At 44.7% G+C, this 26155-nt stretch overlaps 7 protein-coding genes across 7 annotated transcripts; 3 read left to right on the forward strand and 4 right to left on the reverse strand.

Annotated features, from left to right (window-relative positions):
* Positions 1 to 197: 197 nt before the first annotated feature.
* GL218_07130 (uncharacterized protein) lies at positions 198 to 1051 on the reverse strand (the record flags this gene model as incomplete). The annotated part of the gene is made up of 2 exons (XM_033583874.1): positions 198 to 215; positions 278 to 1051. 2 exons carry the CDS (start codon positions 1049 to 1051, stop codon positions 198 to 200), a joined length of 792 nt encoding a protein of 263 aa, XP_033432934.1.
* A 596-nt stretch (positions 1052 to 1647) lies between these two features.
* GL218_07131 (uncharacterized protein) lies at positions 1648 to 2815 on the forward strand (the record flags this gene model as incomplete). The annotated part of the gene is made up of 2 exons (XM_033583875.1): positions 1648 to 1995; positions 2054 to 2815. The coding sequence occupies 2 exons, from the start codon at positions 1648 to 1650 to the stop codon at positions 2813 to 2815; spliced, it is 1110 nt and encodes a 369-aa protein (XP_033432933.1).
* Positions 2816 to 3889: 1074 nt separating this feature from the next.
* Positions 3890 to 11996, reverse strand: GL218_07132 (Conidial yellow pigment biosynthesis polyketide synthase; the record flags this gene model as incomplete). The annotated part of the gene is made up of 6 exons (XM_033583876.1): positions 3890 to 4303; positions 4382 to 7695; positions 7747 to 10018; positions 10120 to 10318; positions 10426 to 11414; positions 11475 to 11996. The coding sequence occupies 6 exons, from the start codon at positions 11994 to 11996 to the stop codon at positions 3890 to 3892; spliced, it is 7710 nt and encodes a 2569-aa protein (XP_033432936.1).
* Positions 11997 to 13371: 1375 nt separating this feature from the next.
* Positions 13372 to 14739, forward strand: GL218_07133 (Trichothecene 3-O-acetyltransferase; the record flags this gene model as incomplete). The annotated part of the gene is made up of 1 exon (XM_033583877.1): positions 13372 to 14739. The coding sequence occupies one exon, from the start codon at positions 13372 to 13374 to the stop codon at positions 14737 to 14739; it is 1368 nt and encodes a 455-aa protein (XP_033432935.1).
* A 980-nt stretch (positions 14740 to 15719) lies between these two features.
* GL218_07134 (NADPH-dependent 1-acyldihydroxyacetone phosphate reductase) lies at positions 15720 to 16682 on the forward strand (the record flags this gene model as incomplete). The annotated part of the gene is made up of 2 exons (XM_033583878.1): positions 15720 to 16164; positions 16276 to 16682. 2 exons carry the CDS (start codon positions 15720 to 15722, stop codon positions 16680 to 16682), a joined length of 852 nt encoding a protein of 283 aa, XP_033432938.1.
* A 3877-nt stretch (positions 16683 to 20559) lies between these two features.
* GL218_07135 (uncharacterized protein) lies at positions 20560 to 22137 on the reverse strand (the record flags this gene model as incomplete). The annotated part of the gene is made up of 1 exon (XM_033583879.1): positions 20560 to 22137. One exon carries the CDS (start codon positions 22135 to 22137, stop codon positions 20560 to 20562), a length of 1578 nt encoding a protein of 525 aa, XP_033432937.1.
* Positions 22138 to 24321: 2184 nt separating this feature from the next.
* On the reverse strand, positions 24322 to 25767 carry GL218_07136 (uncharacterized protein; the record flags this gene model as incomplete). The annotated part of the gene is made up of 1 exon (XM_033583880.1): positions 24322 to 25767. The coding sequence occupies one exon, from the start codon at positions 25765 to 25767 to the stop codon at positions 24322 to 24324; it is 1446 nt and encodes a 481-aa protein (XP_033432941.1).
* Positions 25768 to 26155: the final 388 nt, after the last annotated feature.

Below are 26155 nucleotides of genomic sequence, written 5' to 3' on the forward strand. Positions count from 1 at the left end.
TATATATAGGTCTTAGCGCGGCCATATACCTCTTCGCGTCCCAATTCCTTTTGTAAGCGTTGGTGAGCTGAGCGGCGCCAACTAAATAACTGTCTTCTCTTTGAACGATGTGAGTTATCCCTGTGACGTATGTTCCGCATGCATACGGTGGTATCTCAGTGTTGCTATTTGAGAGTATGGGAAGATGTTCGCGCACGTTAGCTGAAACTATACAGCTATATTTGGTACTGTTGTTATTCGAGCGATCGAATACCACTTTAGCGCACGCGGCATGAACTGCAGCGGTGACACTGATGCCACGGGCTTTGCAAGCCATGACCAAGTCACTAGTAGATTTAGTACTAAACCCCAGCGCTGTAGCTTGCGACTGGCCTGGGGAGGTACTGCTATCTCCCTTGTAGACCAGCCCGGCAGATGGGTACGCCGTCTCAAAATTTCTCCTTCGAATATCTTCCGCTAAAGTCTCCATGTCCGCCGTGTAGACCTTAGGAGAGGCGAATGCATCTTCAAGGCTCGGAGACAGATTCTGATACTCAAGCTCCCACGGTGGTTCTACTTCCTCTACCATGCAACGGGAAACAAGGTCGAACAGACGATTCAGTACCATACAGGCACCCAGAGCGTCGATGCGCCAATGGGACGAGTGAAAAATTATGTCAGACGATGAAGGAAGGAATATTAAGCATGGTAGCTTCTTTAGGTGCAGCGTTGGTAGTATCTGGTTGATTGAAAGCGTCGAGTCGATAGAGAAGGTCTCCTCTGCCCACCGCTCCACGTTCTCAACACTGGCAGCTTGGTAGAGCTTGCTTGGGCCATCTATGACGACGGTCAAGGATGGGAAGTCAAATCGCAGTCGTTTCCAGGCATCACGTAGAAGGGTTCCTAAACGTGAATCGAGGTCTACATCCTTTGCGCTGATCTTGCAGGCTACATATACAGAGCCATGCTCTTTACCAACACCCCTGAAAGCTTGAGACATGCCGTAGAATGCCTTCTCCGCTCCATCTAGGTCATCTATCCAGGTGTATTTCTCTCTCTCTGTCCAGACCATCTTTAAGATTGGTTGATAAACGCCAAAGGGTGGTAGTTCTTATACTACGAGCTTAGATAGAGGTAGGTAATAAAATAGTCTAACTTAAGATTTGGGACGATCGAATTTGCCTACAAATAGGAGAGTAAAGAAACGGTTTAAGTCGACAACGAAAAATAAGGTATACAGTTGAGTCACAGATAAAATATCGTATTGTTGCGCACATAATAAGTCGTAATTGACAACTACTATCTTAAGTACATAGAACCATGTTCAATCATAGGTCGTTGGATAAGCCTTAAGGCCGACTAGTTCCCTGATTAGCATCTCCGATATCCTCCTAGATTTCCTCTGCAGGTACATAAATAGGTGCTCTACTATTCGGTGCTTGGGATTCGGAGTTTCCGGGTTCCCCAGTTCCTTCGGAGGTGCAGGTACAGATATGCAGGCTTCTTAGTTAGATAAATGTAAGCCACTCCGATCAAGGACCAACTATCGTAAACATTTGAAATTAATATATCCTGTTCGACTTGGACACGAGGGGTCTTGATGTGCGTTACAGGCATGTAACTCTGTGACTTTGCATATCAGATTTCTCTTTTTTTATTTTTACAATTATGAAAAGCTTCAATTTCATCCTAACCACAGGCTTACTGCTCTTCAGGAGATGTCTGGTTTATGCAGAGCCTTTCAATTTTCCTCTCCCCAATGGCTTTCCGTTCCCTGACGAGTCAGCTCTGGAGCAGCTATTTACCACTGCGGGGGGCAACTTTACCAACATGCCTCTAGCGACAAAATTCGATGCTGACTCATTGACAAGCTGGAAACTACAAGCATTCAATGAGTTTATGGAGGTAGCATTCTTCACTCAGCTTATTTCCAACATTACCAACCATGTACCCGGGTATGAGCTTGATGTAGAGAACCAAAGCTACATATTGGACACTTTGAACACAATCCAAGCTGTAAGTTGGACTTCGTCTTCTATAAGTTGACATGGCAACCGCTAACATGGGTGCATAGCAAGAAGAGATGCATGCATACAACGCGAATGACGCGGTCAGGAACTTTGCAAATGGTTCTCATATCTTTCCTTGTACTTACGTATTTCCCGTCTCAGACTTCTCTTCCGCTATTGCTTTCGCAGAGACGTTCACGGACTTGTACATAGGCCTCTTGACAGATATTCAGATGCGTACGGCAAGAAGCCTGGGTACTGACTCCTATCCTATCGTTTACGTGCTCGCGCAGGCCTTAGGCCAGGAAGGCCAACAGTCCGGTTGGTTCCGCTCCTTGCAGGGAAAACATCCTAGTTCTCAGCCATTCTTGACTTCGTCGACACGAGAGCTCGTGTTCAGCTGGCTGCAGCGAGTCATCGTTCCAGGGAGCTGTCCAAACATGGAAGATATCCCGCTTCAAATATATCCTACTCTTGATGTGAAAGATAAAGTTGTCGGTACAGGGCCGGTGACACTATTGGTCCCAGGTGTAGTCGATCCCGCATCTCAGAGGGTAGTGTTTATCAATGGAGCGCTGGTACCTACGGTAGTTCCCTTCAACGTCACGAGCATTTCGGAATGCGGTATGATAAAGGGTTATTCGACGGATGCGCGTGGGTGTGATAAAGATGTGATAACAAGTATCGTCGCCGAGTTTCCATACGCACACAATGTAATGCACGGAATGACTATCGCAACGATTGTGAAGGAGGAACTGGCATTTGTTAACGCCGAGGGTGTTACAAATGCTACTATTTATGGGCCGGCAATTATACAAGTTAATTGAGCATTGGTAGAAAGTAGTATGATTAAGATTTTTAGCTTACATCGTCGCCTTTATACCTAGTGTGTTAAGTTACTCTATTAGTTATGTTTTCCAGTTCGCTCTTTTGCTCTCAGGGAGTACGGATGTCCCTTTCAAAAGTTTTTACCATAGGAAGACCTCTCTCTCTCCCCCCCCCCCCCCGGGCGAGCTTTTGTGAGATGTACCTAAGTACATCTCAACACGTGACTTTTGGTCACGTGTTTGTAAAAAGAAAGTATCATTAGTTTTCATTCAATCAATCATCTATTATCTAACAGCTTTGACCAAGCTTGGCAACAACTGCTTACCTATTAAGCGTATGTATTTTATTCTACTCTACTATTCTAATAAGAAATAATCTTCTTAAATTAAAACTTACGATTTTTAAAAAATGAGTATTATAAATATAAAAAGATCATTTTAATACAATAGTTTTTGGTTCATTTAAAACAATGTTTGGTTGTAAAATTTAATAATAAACCTAAGGGATAATAATGTATACATCCTTAAATCACCCGACAGTTGCTGGCCAAATATCAGACAGCTGGCGACAATCTTGACAAGGGTTCCCTATAGTAAAAACCTTGCAAAGGGACATCCGTATAAACGTCTTAAGCGTCGAAAATACGTTGCTATATCTATTTAGGTAGGTACGCATCTTGTAGCAAATTAATAGACGTAAGCTTTATCATTATTATTGTTTAGTTCGTTCTTTATAGTTTTAGATAGGTATTTTATCCAACCCATCATGGAAGTGAAGATAATCGAATTATCCTTTTTGGACCTAGCTACCCGAGAGACGTACCTAGGAGGAGGTACATGTATCTAAAGCTAGGGGGATAAGCATGGTAGACCCTGTAGTGGGGGCTACCCTAGAGGCACCTAACGTAGCAGGGGATCACCCGAGAGATTGGCTAGAGCTTAGCCGCCTTAGGTACCTCATTAGAATACATCACTCTAGCTATTGATATTAAGCTAAGTGTAAAATTCCCACACATTTTCTATCGCGGTATACGCGTGACGAGCAACAACATTAAACCGAAAAACACCATTAAGCTAATATAAGAACCCCATGTCCTCCCATGCTTTGACGTATTTCCTCGCCACTTCCACACTAACAGGTTGAGTGGCTGCAAGGGTTGGCGAATGTTCGCATGATTTCTTCGTGTCTAAAATCAGTCCGCCGCAAGACATGCGCAAGAAATGATCGTCTAGGAAATCGATCAACTTCCCGGCGGGGTTATCGGTCTCAATTGACAACGGCGACCGCCGGACTTTGGATACCCACTCGCGGAATGGGATTATGTTCGAGGTGGGCACGTCGAGCGCATCGGCTAGGGTCCCGATCATTTCGCGCCATGGTTGCTGCTTCGGGTTATCAACGTGGTAGATCGCATGAGGCGCTACGTTAGAAAGCAGGAGTTCTGTGAGAACAGCAGCCATACTGTTCACCGGACACCACGATAGGACCTATGATCGTAGAGCATGTTAGCCACTAACGCGTTGAGTTGGATTTCGGAGGGATTATATAGCAGTTCAAGAACTTACACCTTCAAAGTCTGGAAGCACCTTCAACGATTTGGAGGACTTAACAAGGAATGAGAAGTGCTCCATGGGATTCCAATAGCCGGTTACCGTAGATCCGGCAATTTGACCAAGTCTAGCTGTCATGGTACGGAACCGATCAGGGTATTTGTGCAAAGTTTCATTAAGAATCCTCTCACACGTAAATTTGGCGTCGCAGTAACCGTTAGGCAGCACAGACTTAATTTCCATTCTTTCTTCCGGCACCCTAGTGATACCGCTCCATAATGGGTAGTAGCCAACCACCCCAATAGAGGAAATTAGCTGAAATGTGATTTTAGCGGAAGCCGGGCGAGTGCAGGCTGCCTCTCTGGCAAGGTCGACTAAGTTCCTCAAAGCCTTAAATTGGCCCTCGAACCCCTTTAAGGCACGTTTGCCGGACATAGGCCATGCATTATGTAGAATACCGGTCACATTCTGAACCAAGGAGTCGTATTCTTTGTCGGAAAGACCGAGTTTAGGTTTGGTAGTATCCGTCTCGATAATCTGCAGCTTTTCAAAGGCAGTGTCATCTAGGACGACTCCCCGGGAAGCAAATGCCCCCTTTTGACGCTCAAGGGGGTCGGTTTTACTATTTCGATTCAGACATATGACAGTCTTCACATCGGGGCGCTCAGCAAATTCCTTAGCGAGGTGTGAGCCGAGGCTACCGGTAGTACCCGTGATCAACACGCACTGGGCGTCGTTGTGTAGCGGTGCTGACTCTGATGATGTTGGGGGCTCGAAGCCGGCGCTGAATTTCCGGACGTAGTTGGATATATCTTTCTCCCGAGCTACCAAATCCGTCACCTCGTGCTTCGGTGCCGGCTTCTCGGGGATAGGTAGACGTGGGTAGGTCGGACCGGAAGCGAGGGCCATGATGACTTTCTGGATCTTATTTTCGGCGAGATGACCGTCGGTATAATCGACATGACCGAACCCTGCGGTTTGCATGTCCCTCTCCCATCTGTCTGGGGAGGCGATAGCGTGCTTGCGGCCATCGTCGAAAAGCCACCATCCCTCTAAAAGCCCAAAAATGATATCGACAAAGGGGACGATCTCCGTCATTTCCAAAATCATCATGAACCCATCTTCACGAAGGGACTCACGGATATTAGCGCACGACTTGACTAAATCGTGAGTCGCGTGAATCGCATTACTGGCAAGAACAAGATGTTGCGTGCCTTTGAGCTCTTCGGGAATTGGCTTCTCCATGTCGTGAGTAAAGAATTTCATAAAGGGGTATTCCTTAAATTTCTTCTTCGCCAAACCAACCATCGATGCCGAAAGGTCCGTAAATGTGTATTCTACTGGAGCACCAAGCCGCGCTAGAAGAGGTGCCATGAATAACGTCGTTCCTCCAGTGCCAGCTCCTAATTCTAAAATTCTCAAAGGACCATCTCTCATTGGAAGCTTTAATATCAACTTTTCAACGACATCTGCCATTTGTTGGTAGTTCATTCTGTTGAAAACATGGTCACAGTAAAGACCGCCCACCAGTTCTCTACCTTCGTCATTTCCGAAGATGAGCTTGATACCATCTGTCTTATTTGTCAAGACATCCACCAATCTGGTCCCAGCGTATTGGGTGAGCTTTACTGCATAGTTCCAATCTGGGTATAATCGAAGAAGTTCTTGATAAAGAACGTTGCTAGACTTCGTAGGAGGAGATATACCTGTACGAACAGCTTTAGTCCCATCGATCTCTATGAGCCGCGCTTCTTTCTCTAGTAACTCGTACAGATAGTCCACAAGCCTCCGGTGCTGTGAGGCGTACTGGATGCGCTGAAGCACTTGGCCGGCCTTCGCTGTTCTTATCGAAACCCCTAACTTTTCAAAGGCGTCAAGGGTAAGCGTAATGCAAAGTTGAGTAATCTTCGGGTTAATTATATCGGCGAAATTATCAGACTTGTAATCTTGAATCATCTGGTCAGTCTTCATCTTTACTTCGCCAAAGCATTCTAGGATGGCCGATGCTGGGATCTTGAGATTATCTCCACTGGTTGCAAACGGTACAGCTCCATTAAAGGGCGTGGACGTTCTAGGTTTAGTTGACGAGCCGCTGACACTCGAAGCTGAAGTGGTACTATTTTGCTTTGAGTCCTCAGCAGCAGAGTCTTCGGCAGAGGAAATGGTTTCGGAGTCTTTCGATGACTCGTCATCATCGTCAACAGAATATTCCGTCTTATTATCATCCTCTTCTTCGGAAACGCCGCCCTCGACCGGCGGTAAGGCAGACTTAATACAATCGACCAACGAAGGGAAGTCAAAGACCTCCGCTAGCTTCTCCGCCGGCATGGGACACTCAAATACAGTTTCAATCTCGCGTGCGAGTTCCATACCCATGAGGGAGTCGATACCAATATTGGCTAGTTCGGTGTCTTCTTTTATATCTTCAACATCGATGCCTGAAATGTTTGAAAGGACACTTTTCACGGTTGACTTGATATCGGGCTTTCCGGACCGCTGCTTCTTTTCCTTCTTTACCTTTGGCAATTTAGCTTTCTTCGCTGGCTTGTTTGGTGATGCGCTAATATTAGTTGTCTTCTCTGGCGTGCTTGAATCTAGAGCTGCTAGTGGTGTTGGCTTTGCGACACCAGGTGAGAGTCTCGTGAGAATCTTCCGCATAGAGGCTTTTGGAACTTTCGCGTACTTGATTCCTAGCATGACTTCTACAAGTTGGCCATTCGTCCCATCGAATGTGAAGACGTCAGTAGTATACTCCTTTTCTGACTTTTGATGATGGTGGGCGTATACATGCCACATCTCCGGCCGGGGACTGTCATTCAGTACTTTAGGAGACCTAATCAGAAGCTCACACCCACTTGCGATAAACATATCTTCAGGTGCGGTGTTGGTCATACAGTTAGCCCAAATCCCGCCGACCTGACTGAAGCAGTCAGAAAGATGAGTATCGAGCCAGGTCTCTCCCGTGTATTTCTTTACGACACGCCCGACGGATTCATTTCCAAGACCGACGATTTTCTTCACCCCACGGTATTGTTCTCCATAGTCGACGACACTAGAAAAGGTCGTGTAGATATTTCGCCCTTGAATTATGTCATCGGCGTCATCCGATTTTAGGATGTCGAGACACCGTTCGTGGCGGACCAATCGCTCATATCTCGCGAACTCGGCTTCATACTCAGGCTCATGAACGGAGCGGAAAATCAGTTTGCCATGCACATGTTCGGTTTCTGACCTAGGCTTTTCTGGCACGTTACTGATAATCTTCCAGCTCCAGGAGTGGCACTCTACGTCAAGGGCCTCGAACTCTATCCAAACAAATCGAGAGGGGTCTACACAGAGGGGGGAATGGTTTTCCATATTCTCGATTATAGGATGCATACCATTCGCGGCGAAATCTGGACGAATGCTCATGAGTGCTTCGATTGTCATGTCGACCTCGAGGGTGGCTGGGCAAATAGGGGCAGTATTTGCGATTAAGTGGCCCGAAATGAAATCTTCGTACTTCTTCGTAAAAGTGTTGATACGGAAGCGGGCAGAGCGTTGTTCTTCGTCTTGGTAGCCAATAAATGTCAAGAGACCGGTCGGTACCTCTTGGTCTATTACTTTTGGGGCCCTTTCTACCTGAACGGTTGTCTTTAGGGGTTGTTTGAGGTCCATCCAATGCTTAACCTTCTCAAATTGATATGGTGGGAGGAAAATATGACCGTATTCATATGTCTGGAGTGCATGATGTGGCCAGTATTCAGTTTTTAGCCCAGCCTCCCAAAGTGCTGTTGTGGCATCTGCGAGATTTCGTAAACCATTGTCGCTAGTAATATTGATCCCTTGGAAGCAAGAATCCGAAGGAGATCCGAGGGCTCGGCTTGCCATGGTGGTTATAGTAGAGTTCGAACCCGCTTCAAGCCAAATTGCGGATGGATATCGTCCCGCCAGTCTTTGGACAGCATGATTGAAGTACACTGGATTTCTCATATGTTCAGCCACGAATTCCGATGATATCTCAGTATAAGACTCCTCAGTTGACCTTTCCAGTTGTATGACAGCTTCCCTAAAGTTGAGCTCATCCCCAATCCCCTCCAAGCCTTCCATCAATGGTTCAACTAGGGTTGAATGGAATGCATTGGTCACGTTGAGCTTCTTGGTCCTAGTACACGACGAGTAGTCCGGATCGGCCACCATCTTTGCGATGTTATCAATAGCTTCGGTCGACCCAGCGAGCGTGAAACTCCTTGGGCCATTATAGCAAGCGATCGTAGCTTGTGCCCCGTCAGGATATTTCTCTCCTGCTTCCGCTATAAGATTTTGGACGACTTCAAGGTCCGCTTCGATTGCCATCATTGATCCTCGGTCAGTGCCCCAGGAGTCTCGTACCAGCAGGGCTCTATCAGCTATCATCTTCGCAGTATCCTTGAGGGAGAGGACGCCAGATACGCAAAGTGCGGTTAGCTCACCAAAACTGTGACCTACGACAGCGGCAATTTGAACGCCACAATCAATCCAGCTTTTTGCACAGGCATACTGAATTGCGAATAGCATTGTCTGTAGCTTTATGGTGTCTTCAACAGGTTTTCGTTGGAATATGTCTGGGTAAATGCCATCTAAGCCGATAGATAAAAACACAGCATTGCACTGATCAAGGTAGCAGCGGAAGATCCTGACGCTGTCATAAACATTTTTGTCCAGGCCAATAAAGGTTGAAATCTGGCCACCGAAGCACATTATGACTGGTAGGGGCGTTTTCCTAGAGCCGGTGGAGGATATACTCCCCTCTCCTCTAGAGAATGCTGCGAGCTTGTCCTCCACGTCTTCAATAGTACTCGAGTTGAAAATGAGGCCTCGTTCAAGGGCCCGGTTAGACTGGCGGCAAATATTGAATGACAAATTCGCTATTGACATTTCGTTCACCGATATGTTCCTTGACCTGATAAGGTTCAATAACTTGGTGCAATAATCACGCAGGCTTCTATCGTCCAGTCCACAGATCCAAAACGGATGCTTGGAGCTTCCAGAATGGATTGGGTAATTACTACTTTGGCCGATTTGGAATGGCTGTGTGACGATCATGGAAGCATTCGACCCCGAGGCTCCGTAATTATTAATTAAGGCGGCTTTAAATTTTGCGTCCCATGGTTTCGGTTTAGTTGGTATCTCCATCATGTCTGTTGAGGAAGCATTGATGTGATGGCTAAGGGTATCAAAACTAGCCTGGGGTGGAATAATTCCCTCCTGTATCATAAGGACTGTCTTTATGAGTGAGACGACGCCTGAGGCACCCTCCGTATGTCCGACCAATCCCTTCACCGATCCAAGAGAAAGGGCCTTACTGCGCGTAGGCCCACCAAGCGCTTGACGAATGCTCTCGTACTCTGCAGGGTCTCCTACCGGTGTCCCGGTACCGTGAGCCTCAACGAAGGAGATCTCTTCGGCTTCCATCTTTGCTTTGTGAATGACGTCTTTAAAAAGGTGGGAGAGAGATGGACTATTTGGTACGAAAACGGGCGTACAGTTTTCGTTTTGAGTGACTGAAGTGCTGGATATGCATCCAAGGATTTGATTTCCATCCGCAATAGCCGTAGACATCTTCTTCAAGAACACGCAAGCTATAGCTTCTCCTCGGCAATATCCATCTGCTTTATCATCCCACGGCTTGCACTACGAGGTAAGATGTTAGCAAGCTAGTCATTCCTTGAACCAAGGATTAAGCTATGAATGAAATATAAAGAAGGGCTATATGACTCTTAAAAATAACGTACTTGGCCTGTTGGGCTTAGGAAGGATGCACCAGCTAAGTTCTGGAACCAGATAATATTGCCCATAAGAGCAACTCCACCCACAAGTGCAGCTGAGCATTCGCCGCTGAGAATAGCCCTGCATGCCTGATGTGTAGCTACAGCGGAAGAGGAGCATGCTGTATCAATAACGAGACCAGGGCCGGTCCAGCCAAAATAGTGACTAATTATAACAGATATTAGCGATCATTCTAGATCGGTCTGTCGTGGTGAGAGAGAACATAGATAACATGGCAATAGGGGGGATGGAAGAATCGTCTCTTGACTAACCTAATCTTGCCGGCAATGAAACTTTTTAGATTGCCTGTTGCGGTGAAGGCATTCGCGGGGTAACCGGCGACGTTATGCTCATAGTCCGCTGCGCAAGCACCAATATAAATTCCGATATTCGTATCGGGGCAAGATTGATGAAAGTATCCCGACTGTTCGACGGCCTGATACGCACATTGCATCATCAGTCGTTGTTGAGGGTCTGTTGAAATAATTTCTCTCGGACTCTTCTTGAAGAATTTATGGTCGTAAACGTCGTGATCATTGATGAAATTGCCGTACCATTTCTTGGTCTTATCTACGTCGCGCCATTGGGTCTCAAAACCAAAGCGTTCTTCTGGGATCTCAATGTGCTGCGATTTGCCTTCGCAGAGAATTTTCCAGAATTCTCCAAGATCGTCAGCCCCAGCTACTTGACAAGACATTCCGACAATAGCAATTTCATCGTCAGAACCAGCGTTTTGGCCTTGGTTAATAGAGACCGCAAACGGGTCGAGGGCACTGTCAACTGGCTGGGGTCCAGCTTGGTCAAGATCTGTAGCATGAAGAAAATGCGCGCCAAGGTTACGCATTAACGACGGTGGGACACCACGATCTGGGCCAAACGAGACTACGGTAGATCCTTTGGATTTAAGCCGCGATGTCTGTACGGAGGCGAAAGTTTGGTACCATTGGGATTGCTCCACAAGTATCATACGGATTACAGCATGATGAAGCTTTTCTTCCTTATCTATCTTGCCGGTAGGGTTCAGGTTTATGGATACGGCAGTGTCGGACAATCCTGGAAACTGAAAGGCCGGGTTGGAGTCGCAATAATTAATGATATCACCAAGATCTTCATGGTGGCATTGACAGTGGAATCTACCTCGGAGGCCAACTTCTGCGACTGTGACACCAGCTTCTCTTAGCTGCTGTACCAACAAAGGGGCCGTACCTTCGGCGGTAGTCAATGTGGCTCGCTTCTCGTCGTAAAGAACTGAAATGTATGCCTGTTGGATTGTGTAAGTCATACATTATATCATGGCTGTTTACGCGATGGTCTCAAATACCTCTGGAAACCCGTCTAATATTCTAACCATCTCCCTCAACTTAGACTCCGAGGTCCAGGCCACGGCAAATGACTTTGATCTGCCGTGCAAACGATCAGAGACATCTTGTGCGTCAACGAAGGCGCCAATAAGTGCTGCGAGTCGTATCGCAACAGCTCCATATTGTTGGAAGCTGGCTTTATCAAATGAGCTAGAAGCTGCTGAAGCACTCAATAGCCCAGTACAGAATCCCACTGTCTCTACATTAAGCTTAGAGAACGCCGTTTGAAGGTCCTGGCCCTGAGTGGAGACGTTCGAAAATAGCAGGGAAAGATACCGTGAGAATTGCGTAAGCTGGGTGAGAACCACAAGAGGCGTGAGGATAACGTTCGGGAGTTGAAATGTCGCTTGGTCCACAACTCCGGTGCTGAACCAGTTTGCCAGGTTTTTAAGATATTTTTCACCAGGAATAGCCTTAAGCTTGGGGAATCTAGCGACCAAATCGCTCCAAAGGCCAGGTAGCTCTGATATTGTGTCAAGCATCCATTGGCAATCTTTTGACTCGCTGATATATTCTCTAAGGACTCTAACAGATTCTTCACTTAGTGAAAGAGCTTGGGGTCCAAATAAGAGAATGGTTGTCCCCGACTGTAAGCCAGTAGGTATAGTAGTGGTCGTCATATTGGTCGTAATGTTGGTTATAGCCTAGCTTCAACCAATTTTAAATAGGGTAAAGTCCTAACTGCTTCCTTGAATGGGATTTTACATGAAAACTCTAATAACTTCTATAATGGAGGTTGGAACTAAACTAAGAGTCGAAACTCGAGATATCTCAACCGATTAGGGAGCTAGGCTATTTACTACAACCGAACCAACATGTTTGTTTGTAATACACAGGCCCGCGGAAACCCAACTTCCGAACCTGTCGGAGGGTGGACATCTTCCAGTAAACCAGACTAACCAATAACAAAGACGTATTAGATCTCCTGTAATACTAGGTGGAGCCTCCTCGTTCTAAACAAGTATTCAGCTAGCCTTCTGATAGAAAAAGAGTCCGACTATTATGGGTCCGTAATTAAGGAGAGTTTCCAGAAAAGGTAGTCAAGTCAGACAACAGTAGTAATATGTTCCAGATATGTTGAGAGATTTATCTAGTGTGTGTGGTAAGCTACAAAGTGTATATTCTTATCTTTGTATAGTTTGTGTACTAGGTATCGTCGTGGTGATCCCTAAATTTCCAAGGAAAACGGATTTAGTCTCATAACACAACACCTATAATACCAAAGTCTTAATTATCTTTGACTATTTACACTTGACTTTGGGTGCCGCATATATGTCTATTAACCTAGTAGAGAAAGGGAAATTAATATTAGTGTTAATAATTTAATTACTTTTATGAGTCTTTGAGGATAAGTAACTAAGATTTGTAAATTGTAAGAAAATAATGTTTCATGTTCTTCAACAGTACCTATTGATGAATCTGATACATAGATTTCTAAGGTATTCTTAAATCTTGTGGACGTAAGGATAGCCTTTCGGAGCCATAATTCACTTATCGCCCATGTATCTACCCGTTCTACGAGCCTTCATGACCGACGAGCTACAAGTATTACCCGAGATGCGTTGAGTACGTAGGTAGGTATCTCCGGACCTAGCAGTTTAATAATGCTATCTCGTGCCGATTGGCCCTTTCAAACCAATACCAAAATATAGCGCAATGTAGTGTATCAAGCCCATCTCCAGATTAGGCTAATGTGTACACCATGACGCATGGGAATTAACACTATGTCGAAGAAATAATATCCTCGATCTTAAATATTTTGCTCTTCCAAGTGCCTAACCTACTCAAGAAATTCTACGTAGAAATTCGACGATATCCTACCTTAGACGTATTAACCAGTAACAGAGCTAATACACAATGTCCGACTTTTCTCATCTCAGGGATATTGTGGGTCAGCTCCCCTTTCTCAAGACCTATAGCCATTTACTACTTGCCTTTCCTCTGCGAGACGAATCGCGAGATCAAGTTATTAATCGCTTGCAACTATCTGCTTATAAGCTCACAGAAGCATTCCCCTGGCTTGCCGCTAAAGTAGTAAATAGGGGAAGTGGCCCGGGCGATTCTGGTGTATTTGAGCTGGAGCCGTGCTCTTTGTGGTCGGCTCCAAACTCCATTCTGCGTATTAAGGACTGTTCGGAACTATGTCCTCCATTCGAAAAACTAGTCCAAGCAAGGGGACCCGCCACAATGCTCAACGGTGATATATTGGGACCTCGCGCGGCATTTCCAGATAGCTATCAGGAAACGGAGGAGGACCCGGCTCCGGTGATAGCCTTCCAAGCTAATTTGATCAAAGGCGGGTTGCTTTTAGACTGCGCAGCGCAACATAATTTTATCGACATGAGTGGCATTGAACAGTGCTACAACTTATTAGCGACTGGAATGGGGGACGTGCCCTTTTCGTATGAGGCTGTCAAGCAAGGAAATATTGACAGGCGAAATTTGCTACCACTTCTACGGCCAGGCGAACTCATGAATGATCATAGTCATTTTAATAAACCGCCCCCGTCTGATCCAAGTCCGTCTCTTGCTGAACCTGACTCACCCTTCTCTTGGCGTTACTTTCGTTTCTCGGCCGCCAAATTGGCAGAATTGAAATTACTTGCTACTTCGTCCGAGGAAAGTAACCGCTCTATCCCTTACATCTCTACCAACGATGCATTAACTGCTTTCTGTTGGCAACGGGTGATTTCTATCCGATTACGACGTCGCCAAACTCCCCACGCAAATGCCAAGATTCTCCGAGCGGTGGACACGCGGAAGATCATGGGAGTCCCACAGGGATATATGGGGGATCTTATCACCATCTCTACATCAGTATCAACATTTCAGGAACTAGCAAATGCCTCCCTTCCGGAAGTCGCTAGTATCCTCCGCAATGATTTGAATTATGTTAATACGCAGGATTATGTTCGTAGCTATGCCACATTCGTTGCTCGTACGCTGGATAAGTCCAACATTGTGTACGGCGGCCGGTGGAATCCAGACACAGATATCGGCTCCTCCTCATGGGCCCAAGTTCAACTATCTCGAGTCAACTTTGGTTCTTTAGGAAAGCCGGCACTAGTGAGACGACCTACGTTCAAGCCGTTAAGGAGTAATATTTACTTTATGCCACGGACGATTTCTGGTGATATAGATGCATTACTATGCTTCAACGAGGAAGATATGAATGGACTGATGGCAGACCCCGAATGGAATTCATTTACGGACTATATTGGATAGTATTATGAATCAGATTGATCATTTTTGATACTCGAAGCTTCATTTATCTCCGCCCAACTTCGTAATATTTCCATACCAAACTTAGAAGTCTTTACACACCACCAACTTAACGCCCGATTTTAGCGCCCGACTTTTAAAAGGGGTGTTATTCTAAGCTCAAAAATTAACCAATCACATGACTACATCACATAGATAGATCAATTAAAATATAACACTTTATAAAGGTGGCATAAGCACATAATACAACCTTAACTTTACAGTAATCTAGGCTTAAATCCTGCATATTCCCCATTTAAGGTTTTTTTTCGAAAAGAATTTAGAAAAGTTAAGAGCTAACAAAAAATAGCTAACCTCGATGTCATGGCCCAGCAGCAGCAACACGTGATCTTTTTTAATAAGCAGCAAAGTTTCGGAGGAAATGACATAAACGGGCGATATAAGAGGATAGATAACACAATCATGTCTTACGTGTTGAACTGCTTCGAACCGACGGGTGTAGTCGAACCTCGCCTCTATTCTCCGAGACCCATATTTATTTCCGGTTACACCACCTCCGATCCGATTGTGGGGCCTTCGGATTGGCCATGCAAGTTTGGCCAATCGGCACTGGTCCTCAACGCCGAAATGTACAGAAGAGGCAATTCTAGTATATAACGTAGGAAGGCGCCACATGCCTTCCGGGGGAACGGGGAAGGAGGAGGAGGTTCTCCGGACTTAGTCAGATACTTGAATATGCAGTAGACTTTTCCTTTTCCAGTCGGAGTTGCGTTACCCAGATAATTAATATACATTAGAAAATTCAAGGATATTGTCTGGAGCTATGACCACTTTCCTTCGTATCTAGGTAAGCACCTATAATTTTAAATTTTAGGCATATTCAATAATCTAGGTACCTCGGTAGATGTAATAATATCTATACATTCTTCTCCTAAAGTCCTGTATCGTAACAACTATTCTCCTTCTCGCATCTCATAGGGACAATGGCTACAATTACAAAAAAAACCGTGTTAATTACAGGTTGCTCTGAAGGTAGCCTGGGAGCGGCACTAGCGCTAGCGTTCGCAAAACGGGATTTTCACGTATTCGCTACCCTACGCAACCCTGCGAAAGCTGGCCCCCTCGCATCACATCCTAATATCGAAATATTGTCTCTAGAAGTCACCAACGCGCAGTCCATTTCTTCTTGTGCCGCTGAGGTGGGCAAGAAAACGGATGGCAGTCTCGACATTCTAGTGAACAATGCAGGCGTCATGTTCGCTATGCCCCTGCTAGACACAAGCATCGAAGAGAGCAAGAAGTTGTTTGATGTGAATGTATGGGGTATGCTTGCTGTGACCCAGGCTTTTGCGCCAATGCTCGTCCGGTCCAAAGGTGTCATCTTGAATATCGCCAGCATTGCTGGTGCCGTCAGAATGGCGTGGCAAGGTTCGTTTCCCCCTAAACGGACCCCTTTGAGTTTAAATTCCTTCTACCTCTTCTTTTGTTGAGTTTCGAACTGCTCTCTAGTTTGCGCCTAAGTTTAATAACATTAAACAGGTGTCTATAATTCCTCGAAAGCTTGCGTACGCTGGTTCTCTGAAACGCTACGCATCGAAATGCAAGGACTAGACGTTCGCGTCATTACGGCCATGATTGGCGAAGTAGAGACAAAGATCTATGACAACGCAGGCCAAACCGATCGTGCTCTTCCTACCTCGTCGTACTACAAATCTATAAAGCACCTCATCTTCCAACAAGCCTCGGGGGAAATGCAAGTGGAGAACGAGAAGGCGGAGGTGACAGCCGAAAGTTTGGTGAGGGATGTGTTAAGCGGAAGAGATGGTCATGTGTGGAGAGGCGGTGTAGCAGGGCGCGCCAAATATTTCCACTGGATGTTGCCTGAACGACTTTTTGAATGGGCCTTACATGTACATAGGGGTGTTTACCAGGTCAGGGCACCATAAGACATCGGTATGGATTAGCTGGAAATACTCCATAGAATTTATTGATAATTACTATGACTATGACTATCATGTACCCCGAGTCACAAGGCTTTTAGCTACAAAGTTTTAAGTAATAGATTAACACAGTATCCTATCTTAGGTCACCTAGATAACTTTAAGCCCTTGTTCTAATTTTGAGTATTTGGATACTAAGTTTTGAAATGGATATCGATTACAAAGTGCGTACTGGTTGTATTAATCTCTATCTAAGGGATTGGATAGGCGTGTTTATCATATGGGTGTCACGAGGTGGAACCAAACGGCGTGGAAACAACTTCCTTATTCCACAAGGAACTCTAAACTACCTAGGTACCTAAGAGGTTCTATGTCTATACATACCAAACCTGTTCTTTATTCTAGATGTTTCATCTAGAGTCCTGACAATGGGTACCTTGGGTAAACAACGAACGTGGGGTACACCAGCGCTAAGTGTGGGTAGGGTGCAATGAGAGTACCTGTTTTATTCAGCCAGGCTTTCTTAACACTCTAAGGAGCGGATTAATACGTTGGACTGAACTATCTGAAGTAGGAAACCCCATAAAACCGTCATTCCTTCCATTCTAGCTCCATCACTAGAGACCCAAGGTTATTTCTAGCCTCCCAGATCTGCCTACAAGTCGTTCATGCCCATGCAGTCAGTGACTATGAATGTGTCTAGGTAGGTCCCTAGGTGGGTACCTAGACACGTATTGATCTGACTTGGCCGGTATAATTCCGAAAACGTCGAGGCCAAATCGCGTTATCCAGAATATACCTGGATTCAAGATATCGCCGACAAACAGGCTTAGGTACGTAGAGAAGGTCGAATATAAGTAATGTGAGGACCTCGGTTGATCACTTCCTCAGCCCTAAAGCTAGTATATTCCTCCGGAATTGGGTTGAATTCAAAGCTTAGGACCAGCATCATGATCATAATGCGTAACTCCATGCGTGCTAGCCTTTGTCCTGTCTGCAGGTTAGCGGTGCACCATCAAATCCCTAAAGTGTAAGGCAACTATACCGAAGCAACCGCGAGGTCCGGCTCCGAAAGGTAACATAGGTCCAGCATAAGGGTCATATTCTCCATTTTTATCGAGCCATCTTTCTGGCTGATATTGGCCTTTTGTAACTCTGTCCCACTTTCCTGTTTCTCTTTGCTTCGAGGTAGAAGATCGGATCTTGGGATCGATGACGAAGTCGTCCATATCCTCTATACTTTGCACACTAGGCGCCCCAAAGACGTCGATTCCAGCAGGGATCCTATGACCAAGGACAACCACATCTTGAGTTGTCCGACGGGTCCAGGATGGAGCTGTTAAGGCGATACGAATCAGTTCCTGGATACTGGCCTCGACATATGGATGTTCAGATGCGATGATCTCCTGGTAAGAGGGCAAGTTATTTGCGTTTGCATTGGGCCAGACTTCCAGTAGTGCCGCACGGAGCTTTCTTTGCTTGTCTTGATTCGCCGTGAGATATTTCATGCTCCATTTCGTGGTATCCTGTGTTGTCTCGTGGCCACCTACGACAGATTATTAGTATATCACGCTGACATCATATTCTCATTGACTACGAACCAACGATATATGAGAATGTCTCGTCGATCATTTCCCGGTGACTTGACGTGTTCCTGCCCTTTGACCCAAGTAGATTACTCCTCTTGATCACTTCGTCCATGGCACACTGGGCTTCCCCAAACTTGCTGCTCGACTCTTCAACAAGCTTTAACATCACCTCTTCTTTGATGCGCCAGGCACTCCTCCACGAAGGTGTCATCCAAACCCACAACTTAGTGGCAGCTAACCACACGGAGCTCCGCATATTTTTCAAATGTTCAACAAGGACTTCACATGCATCCACAATCTCGGGAAGGTCAATAGGATCCTGAAACTTTATCGCTTTGTCCTGATTGCCACCATCATCTATGTCGCCAGTTACAACAGCGGCTTTAATACGGCGGGTTATCAAACCAAGGTCATCACCTGTAGAGGCGGTCCAGATCCTGGTATAATATATTAGCAGGTAATGAGCTTATACGTGATACTAGGTACGATAGAACTATCATAAATACCCAACTCATAACTGATTATAGTCAAAAAGAGAAATAACTCACTGCGATCAGATTAGTCTATGCTCGGTGTAAAGGATGGAATGAGGGACCTTACCATATCAAATGTGACCTGCTTTATATCGTCTGAAACTTCAAACGGTCGCCCATTTGCACACTGGACCTTAGTAGACCACAGGTTGACGAGGTTCATAGTGTGCTTATGAATCGTCTTCGCAGAAACTGATTTGAGGAATTGGCTAGTCATTGTAGAAGACCAAATGTTGCGCTGATCCTTGAACTTATCGTGAGAGGGCATGGATATGGTTCCCTCGGGGAACAATATACCAACCCAGCCCGACAGGAACCCACCACGGTCGAATTCTCTAGCTCGGCGTGTTGACATGTCGATTATCTCCTGGATGTCTGCAACAACAACAATCGGTCTTGAGAAGGGGGCAAGAAAGACTTGGAAGATAGGACTCTGAAGCTCTGCTGCTTTAGTGGAAAACCACCTAAACCCCTCCCCCGTTTCTTTCGAGTAGTTGACAAAGTCAAATGCATCTCCAAAAAATTGCCATCTAGACTTTTTTGTGTAGGGAATGCCAGCAAGTGGTTTCGGTAGAGCTGCCCAGTACAGCAAAGCTAGCAGCACGGGGATGATCAGAGCTATAGTTTGAGACCCCAAACTACTAACATAAGCCCACTCTCCTGTTGGAAAGTTGTTTAGCGATGACCCTCTGACACTAAATGAATCTGCCATCTTGTAGTCTCTAATATCATTCGTAGAGTTTGCGATGTTTGACTGAAGAGGAGATAATTGCTTAACCTGTTTACCAAGTTACTAGGATTCCTAGTTAGAAGATATCAGAATGCTCTGAATTATGATCACAGAAGCACAACGGGAATAGACAAAAGCAATTATTACTACATCCGTTCATCCACCCCGTTGCATATCTAGTGTGTAATTTTTAAGGCATGTCTTGTAAAGATGCAGTACGAGTTCCGCTCTGAGAACTCATATTGGTGTTCGGGCTGGGGGTATACTGCAGCTTGGTCGGAGGCTCTAAAATGGGTGGATCATTTTTTTCAGCTTCTCCCGAGAGGCCATCAGGATGATGGAAACTCCGAGCTATTTCCCTATCCTTAGGATTTATAACATTACACGACGGAAAAGTAGATTACATGGCGGTGATAGTATCATGAAGATTGCTGGCTTAGGAATAAATCTTGGATGAACCTTACGGTGCTCCATCTCTCGGAGCCGATGGGCTTTCGGGTATAACAGCTAACTCACTAATATGATCCTAATAAAAAGCCTCATTACGCAGGTGACGAAAATCTTTGCCGAATATAGGCGATACTTGGCGAATCCATCCGATAGGATTACGTTAGATCGGATAAGAGGTAATCATGATGAACAAATCGGACATATTTCCGAACTAGCCATATTAAGTCCGGTTTACACCATGTTGGAAAGAGATATTCATAGGTTACTGAGAAGAACTAGATGTGGCATTTCGGGCAATATATTAATACTTATATCTCCACTTATGCAATCTTATCTATGAATGTGTGACTGTTGGCTGTTGGCTGTAAGAATCATCCAGTTAATCGATATTGCCAATTTGATGATATCGTCCGATCACTTCTCACATAGTCGATTTAGACTCATATCAGGTAGGCAATCAATCAATCAGCAACATACAGCGTATCCTCATATTACATATTACATACACTAATTGAATACAATCAATTCAACAACAACAATTCAAGGCCTATAGATATTTGCAATCCGTAAGTGACAAGGGTTTAAGAGCGGGTGGGAGTATCGAGCATGCTCGTCATACAGTGCATGAGATCCCGCAGTCGCGTAATAACACCTCGATCTTGGTCAGTACTCGTAGTCGCGTCAGACATACACATCTCGACGAAACGAGAGGTGACATTTGCTCCCAATATCCCACTTCCCTCACCTGTCGCCTTCTTGCTAACCCGACAACCATCTGAGAGACCTAATAAACCTTCTACCTCCTCTAGTAAGCGAGCCGCTATCTGTAGTACGAATCTTATTTGGAGGTCGGCGAATTGGCATAGTGATGCACCACCAATATTTAAATCGCTCCAAATGGGTTGGATGGGGCGAAGGTCTAGCTCCATAAGATGGGTATATTCATATACCGCATTATAGAGCAGGAGATACAACTGCAGTAGTCTTATATAATTTGCAATAAGCTGCAGTATGGCTGGTTTGTCGACAGCGCGTACGCGATTGGACGACTTTTTATCGGATGATCGTGGCGACGGCTGGACACTTTGGGACCAAGGCTTTTTTTCGAAAAACATCGAGTAGGAATTAGACACACGATGGTAGCCCATGTCTTTTGTACCACCAATATCGTTCATGGACAGGTCATGGTGGTGAATGAGCGAACCGCTCCTTGAAGGTGGATACTGTTCCTCTAAAAAAAAGTGTCGAAGAAACTGGAGGAACTCTATAGCCGATTGCAGCACCTTTCCTGCAAGCTCTGTTGGAAATGTTTCGGAGACGGCAACAGGCCGACCGCCATGCTCCTCTGGGCAATATGTGCTCTGAATCTTATACATGACGCTACCCAACTCGGTCAGCCTCTGCATCAAGGAGATCTGGCTACCCACAGCTTCGCTTTCCAATCTGCCCATATTTGATATATTTCTATGTAAGCCTGGCTTATGGGTGTCTAGAGCACGCTCATTATTATGCCTTTGGTCTGTCGCCGAGTGAAGAAGCATGTCCAGTCTCTGGCTGTGAGTTGAAGATCTTCGGCCCGAGTATTCATTATTAGAGAAGTTCATTAATTCCCCGCTACCATCGTTGTGCTGTTCCATACCTCGCCACGGCGATGAGTTGTCGGTGGTGGGACTAGCAGTTGAGCACGTCCCGAAGATGGCAGGATCCAGTTCCGCTGTATCGGCATGGTCGTATATCTCATTGAATAAATTTTCACTGTCAAGGTTGGTTGCTTGAGACGGTCCTATCTCATGGCTAAAAGGGTCGAGTGAGCGATGCTTCCCAGCAGCAGATATCGTTCCATTTTTGTCACTCGAGTGATTCTGTTCATAGACAAGCGATGATCTGGAATAATTAAGTTCTGCCTGTTGCAGAGACGTTATAGTAGGGCCCGGAGTCTCTCTTAGGACATTTTCACCAGAAAGGGCCCCTGTAGCTAGAGGTCGCCCGGGAGGAAGTGGGAGCCCAAAATTACACTTCGCCCTAGCCTTGTCACAGCGCTGGCAGGTCTCAGATAGCTCTGAACGAACACATTTGAGCTTCTGGGTACGGCACCTATCGCAAGCGAGGCGCTTACTTTGTTGCCCAGTCCCATAGTTAGACGTAGATAGGTTCTTCATAGTAAGATTGCGGAGGTTGTGGAGATGACTTGAGTACCTGTAATTCAAAGTCTAGGAAAAGACCAATATTAAATGCGAACAAATCCTAATCGGCGGGGGTACCAGAGGAAACTTTATGATATAACATCACTCCCGGATATTCCTTACGAAATGAGGTATAACGCGAGCTGCATTTCAGCCCATCAATTTATTCCCAGTATGTCCTAATGCAGACCCTGTATCTAGACCGGTTTATAGCCATGCAAGATAGGTCTCACACAGGCTGCAGGCAATTTTCGGTTGGCTGCATATTACGTATGCCAATTCTTATTATTTTGTGATGCATCATATTTGAATAGAGACGGTTTGGCTAAGACATTTGATCGTCGGCTCGAGCTCCTCTAATTGAGGTTCTATATTTCAGGGGTGCGTCTGTACGGATAACGCTCTTCAACCGTTCTCTAAACTTACCTAGGTACTTGGCTCATTTTCAGGTACCTAGTTAGGTACCTAGTTAGGTCAACGTATCCCATTGCCCCGTCAGACATGGGCCAAAAATTGTATCCACTACCTTAGCCAATAGTTTTAGAAGGTTGAATTCGTTACCAGAAAACCCCCATGCTTCTTGTACGATCTAATCCATAGCAACCAAGATAAGATTTTATATGTAATAGGCATAAGTTACATAAAATACCCTGTCCTATACATATGTACGATTAAGCAGTGCTACGGTGGACCATTATGACATTAGTGCCAAAATCCAGAAAATAGGTGGCACTATGTCTAATAAGGTAATAGTAAGGCAAAAATACAGTGTAAGCTCAATCAATATGCGCTGTATACACAATTAACACCCCTTTTAACCTTATAACACAATAACTTTACAAATATATATCTAAATATTTTTCAAAATACACCAATATTTTGATTCAAAAATGATAAAAATTACTATCCAAATCGCATGTAGTTTGACCCAAGATTCGTAAAGATATTAAGACAGCTATATAGGTATTTAGGTAGGTACCTGTTTTTCCTATTCCAAAAGTTTAAAAGATTAGCCAATCAGATATCGCCTTTACCTTAGCCTTAGCCTCCAGTTAGCCTTATATATACGAGATACATAAATTCAATAATAACACTTACTTACACGTATACACGTATTCAAATAACTTTACCAATATACCATTTCAAAAAATATAATTAGTATCATTTTATAGCCTTGATTAATGCGAAAATAATGATACAGGTTGCATGTATACATCTTTTGGCTGGCATATCGTATAGCGTGTTATATCAATATCCAATAAGTCTTATACGGCACGTGATACCCTTTATGACCACCTATACACATAATAGCCTTCCTTTTATATTACACATTATCTTTACTAAATAAATCAGCAATATTATAAGACTATTTTTTTAATTTTTATTATATTTTAAATAAAATATCAATATTTTATGTCAATTTATGCCAGTAATATTCGAAAAGTTACTATAAATATAAAAATTCTGTATTCAATTTTTATTCGGTTTTGTATATACCCCGCATAGTATACTGTGCACTCGATATATTACCCTTTTTGGACAGCCCTGACCTATTTTCTTGATTTTGGCACTAATGTCATAATGGTCCGCCGTAAGTGCATACAATTTTTGGCCCACGTTTAGTGGTTAGGTACCTTAAGCCGCCATGTTCGTAGTCTTAGGTCCACTGCGTATAAATAAAATGATAAAATAGAAAAAGTTCGGAGTTACTAAAGATTGTAATAATTTCGTATATTAGCACTCCCCCTCCAACTATACGCGGTAATTAATTTATTTTGTGCAGATAGATACTTTTTTTTTTCGGAGTTTTCAAAATTTCTACTGTTATCGAGGCTTAAACCATTTATTTGCTAGGGTGTTTTGGCCTTATAACAACCTTGCAAAATTCACTTATCAAATTTATTTATTTGTAGCGGATACAACTGCGCTAACCGGGCTTATAACCTAATAAAATAGAAAAAGTTCGGAGTCACCAAAGATTGTGATAACTTCGTATATCAGCATAGAAACCTAATATACTTTGATATAAACCCAGTGTCAAATACTATTTAAATATTTCCAAAAAAAAAACCCCCCGATCTACTTAGATGATCATAGTTATAATTTACTTGATAGGGAAACCATCGAAGGCCATTCTGAGTGGTTTCGACACTTTGATATTTATGCGACAAACATCGCAAATTTGATAAATTCTTCATCTCCCAGCAGGGAGTCTAACTCATCATCAAACAAGTTAGCCAAAAACTCCACGCCCCCGTGCTGTTTTCTTGGTAAAATAGCACAGTATCGGAAAGACTGGGTAATCGGGCCCATCAGCGGGCGCACCGTTTCAGGCCTTCCACCATTCCCAAATACTTCTTCACCAAAATTGACATCTGCAATGTCAAAGGCAATAAATGAGGTGATCATCAACCCGTTGCCGTCCACCTTTAGATTTTCCAACTTATGACTGTCTTTCACTAATGTCTTAATCATAGTATAAGCATCCATAATTCTGGACGGTGTGGCCTCTCCTGCTACTTCGCGGAGTACGCGTGCTATTGACCCTATACTTGTAGATCCTACTAATGATGATAGGGGGGTAAGGGCTTGGTTGATCATGGTGAAGTTTCCTAGATAATTAGATGGCATCAATTCTGGGAAGTAAGGGCGAGCATCGAATGGCAAGTCTAGACGCACTTGTGCATCTAAGGCTACCTCGGTTCCTCTTTTTCTTGCCCTGAGAAGACAACGCCAGATTAACGCGCAGATAACATCGTTCAATGACACATCAGCTGTGCCAGGCTCCTCAGCGCATTCATCTTGCAAATCCTTGATATTTTTAGGCGGCAGGTAGAATATGCAGGCCTTCATTTCTCCCATTGAGCTGATAGGTCCAGGTGCTGAAGCAAGCTGAGTGTCTCTGTGTTCCTCTGTCGTTCTCTGCGGGTTGTGATTTGGAGGTGCATCAAGGCCAAGCAGCCGCCAAGTCTCCGTCGGGACTTGCTGTGCTCTATTTTTAATTATTTCCTTAGACCAGATCAGCTCTACTAAGTTATGGTCTGATATTTCCTGTGGATATTTCCGTGGCATATTCCCAAGTTGTAAGTCGTAGCAATTCTCCGCCCAAATTTTGAATACGTTATTTAGGGCCGTTCCGTCAGAGACTACATGAAGTATAGCCGCTGTCAGGATACATACCCCAGGTATGAAGTTGGCCTGTGCCACAAAAACCTCAGGGTCATGGTCGATATCAGCGAAGAACGGCGCCCAGGTCAAAGTCTGGTCCTCGACAGTGGATGGGTGAAATGCAGTTTCCTTCAAGTCATCATATGTCAAGTCAGAATCTAATTCTTTGAATTTGAATTGAGATAATTGATGTATATCTCCATCTGTATCGTATCGTATCTCTAGGCCGCCGTGGCTGGTGCTCGAACTACTATGGACCTTGCCGCCGAGCCAAGGTAACTGGGTGAAGACCCTCTTTAATCCTCCTTGAAGGACACTAAAGACCTTCTTGGGGCTAGCATCAGGTTTAAGGCGTAGATATAGAACGAAATTCGCATAAACTGGGGGAGGATGATGATCCAGAGAGTTCAGCGCAATATGGGTAGGATTTGAATTCATTTTAGCTAAGTAATAAGAATTGGGATGAGGTGATAGTTACCAGTTCGAAAGTGCGAAGACAAACTTTCTACTTATCTATCCTCACCTGTGGTGCGTTAGATCTGCGATGCTTCCACTTGGACTTATCCACAATGCTCTCTCTTCATCTAGCATGTATAACCCGTATGGGAGTGCGGATATGACAGCCCGGATTTTGACAATGGCCGATACGGTTACAAGCTAGCCTAATTTTGGGAATAAACAGAATGAGGGGTATGTCATCTTTCGGACCTACATGTTCTAGTCTCCTGCCAATCTGTAGCGGGCCGTTACGGCGATTTCATGCTTTTCCAGTAGTAAGAGCCTTGGAAGCCACTGGAGTTTTCAAAGTCCGCATAGCCACTCGGCG

The sequence above is a fragment of the Daldinia childiae genome (assembly GCF_008694065.1).
Source record: "Daldinia childiae strain JS-1345 chromosome Unknown Scaffold8, whole genome shotgun sequence".
NCBI classification, from domain to species: domain Eukaryota; kingdom Fungi; phylum Ascomycota; class Sordariomycetes; order Xylariales; family Hypoxylaceae; genus Daldinia; species Daldinia childiae.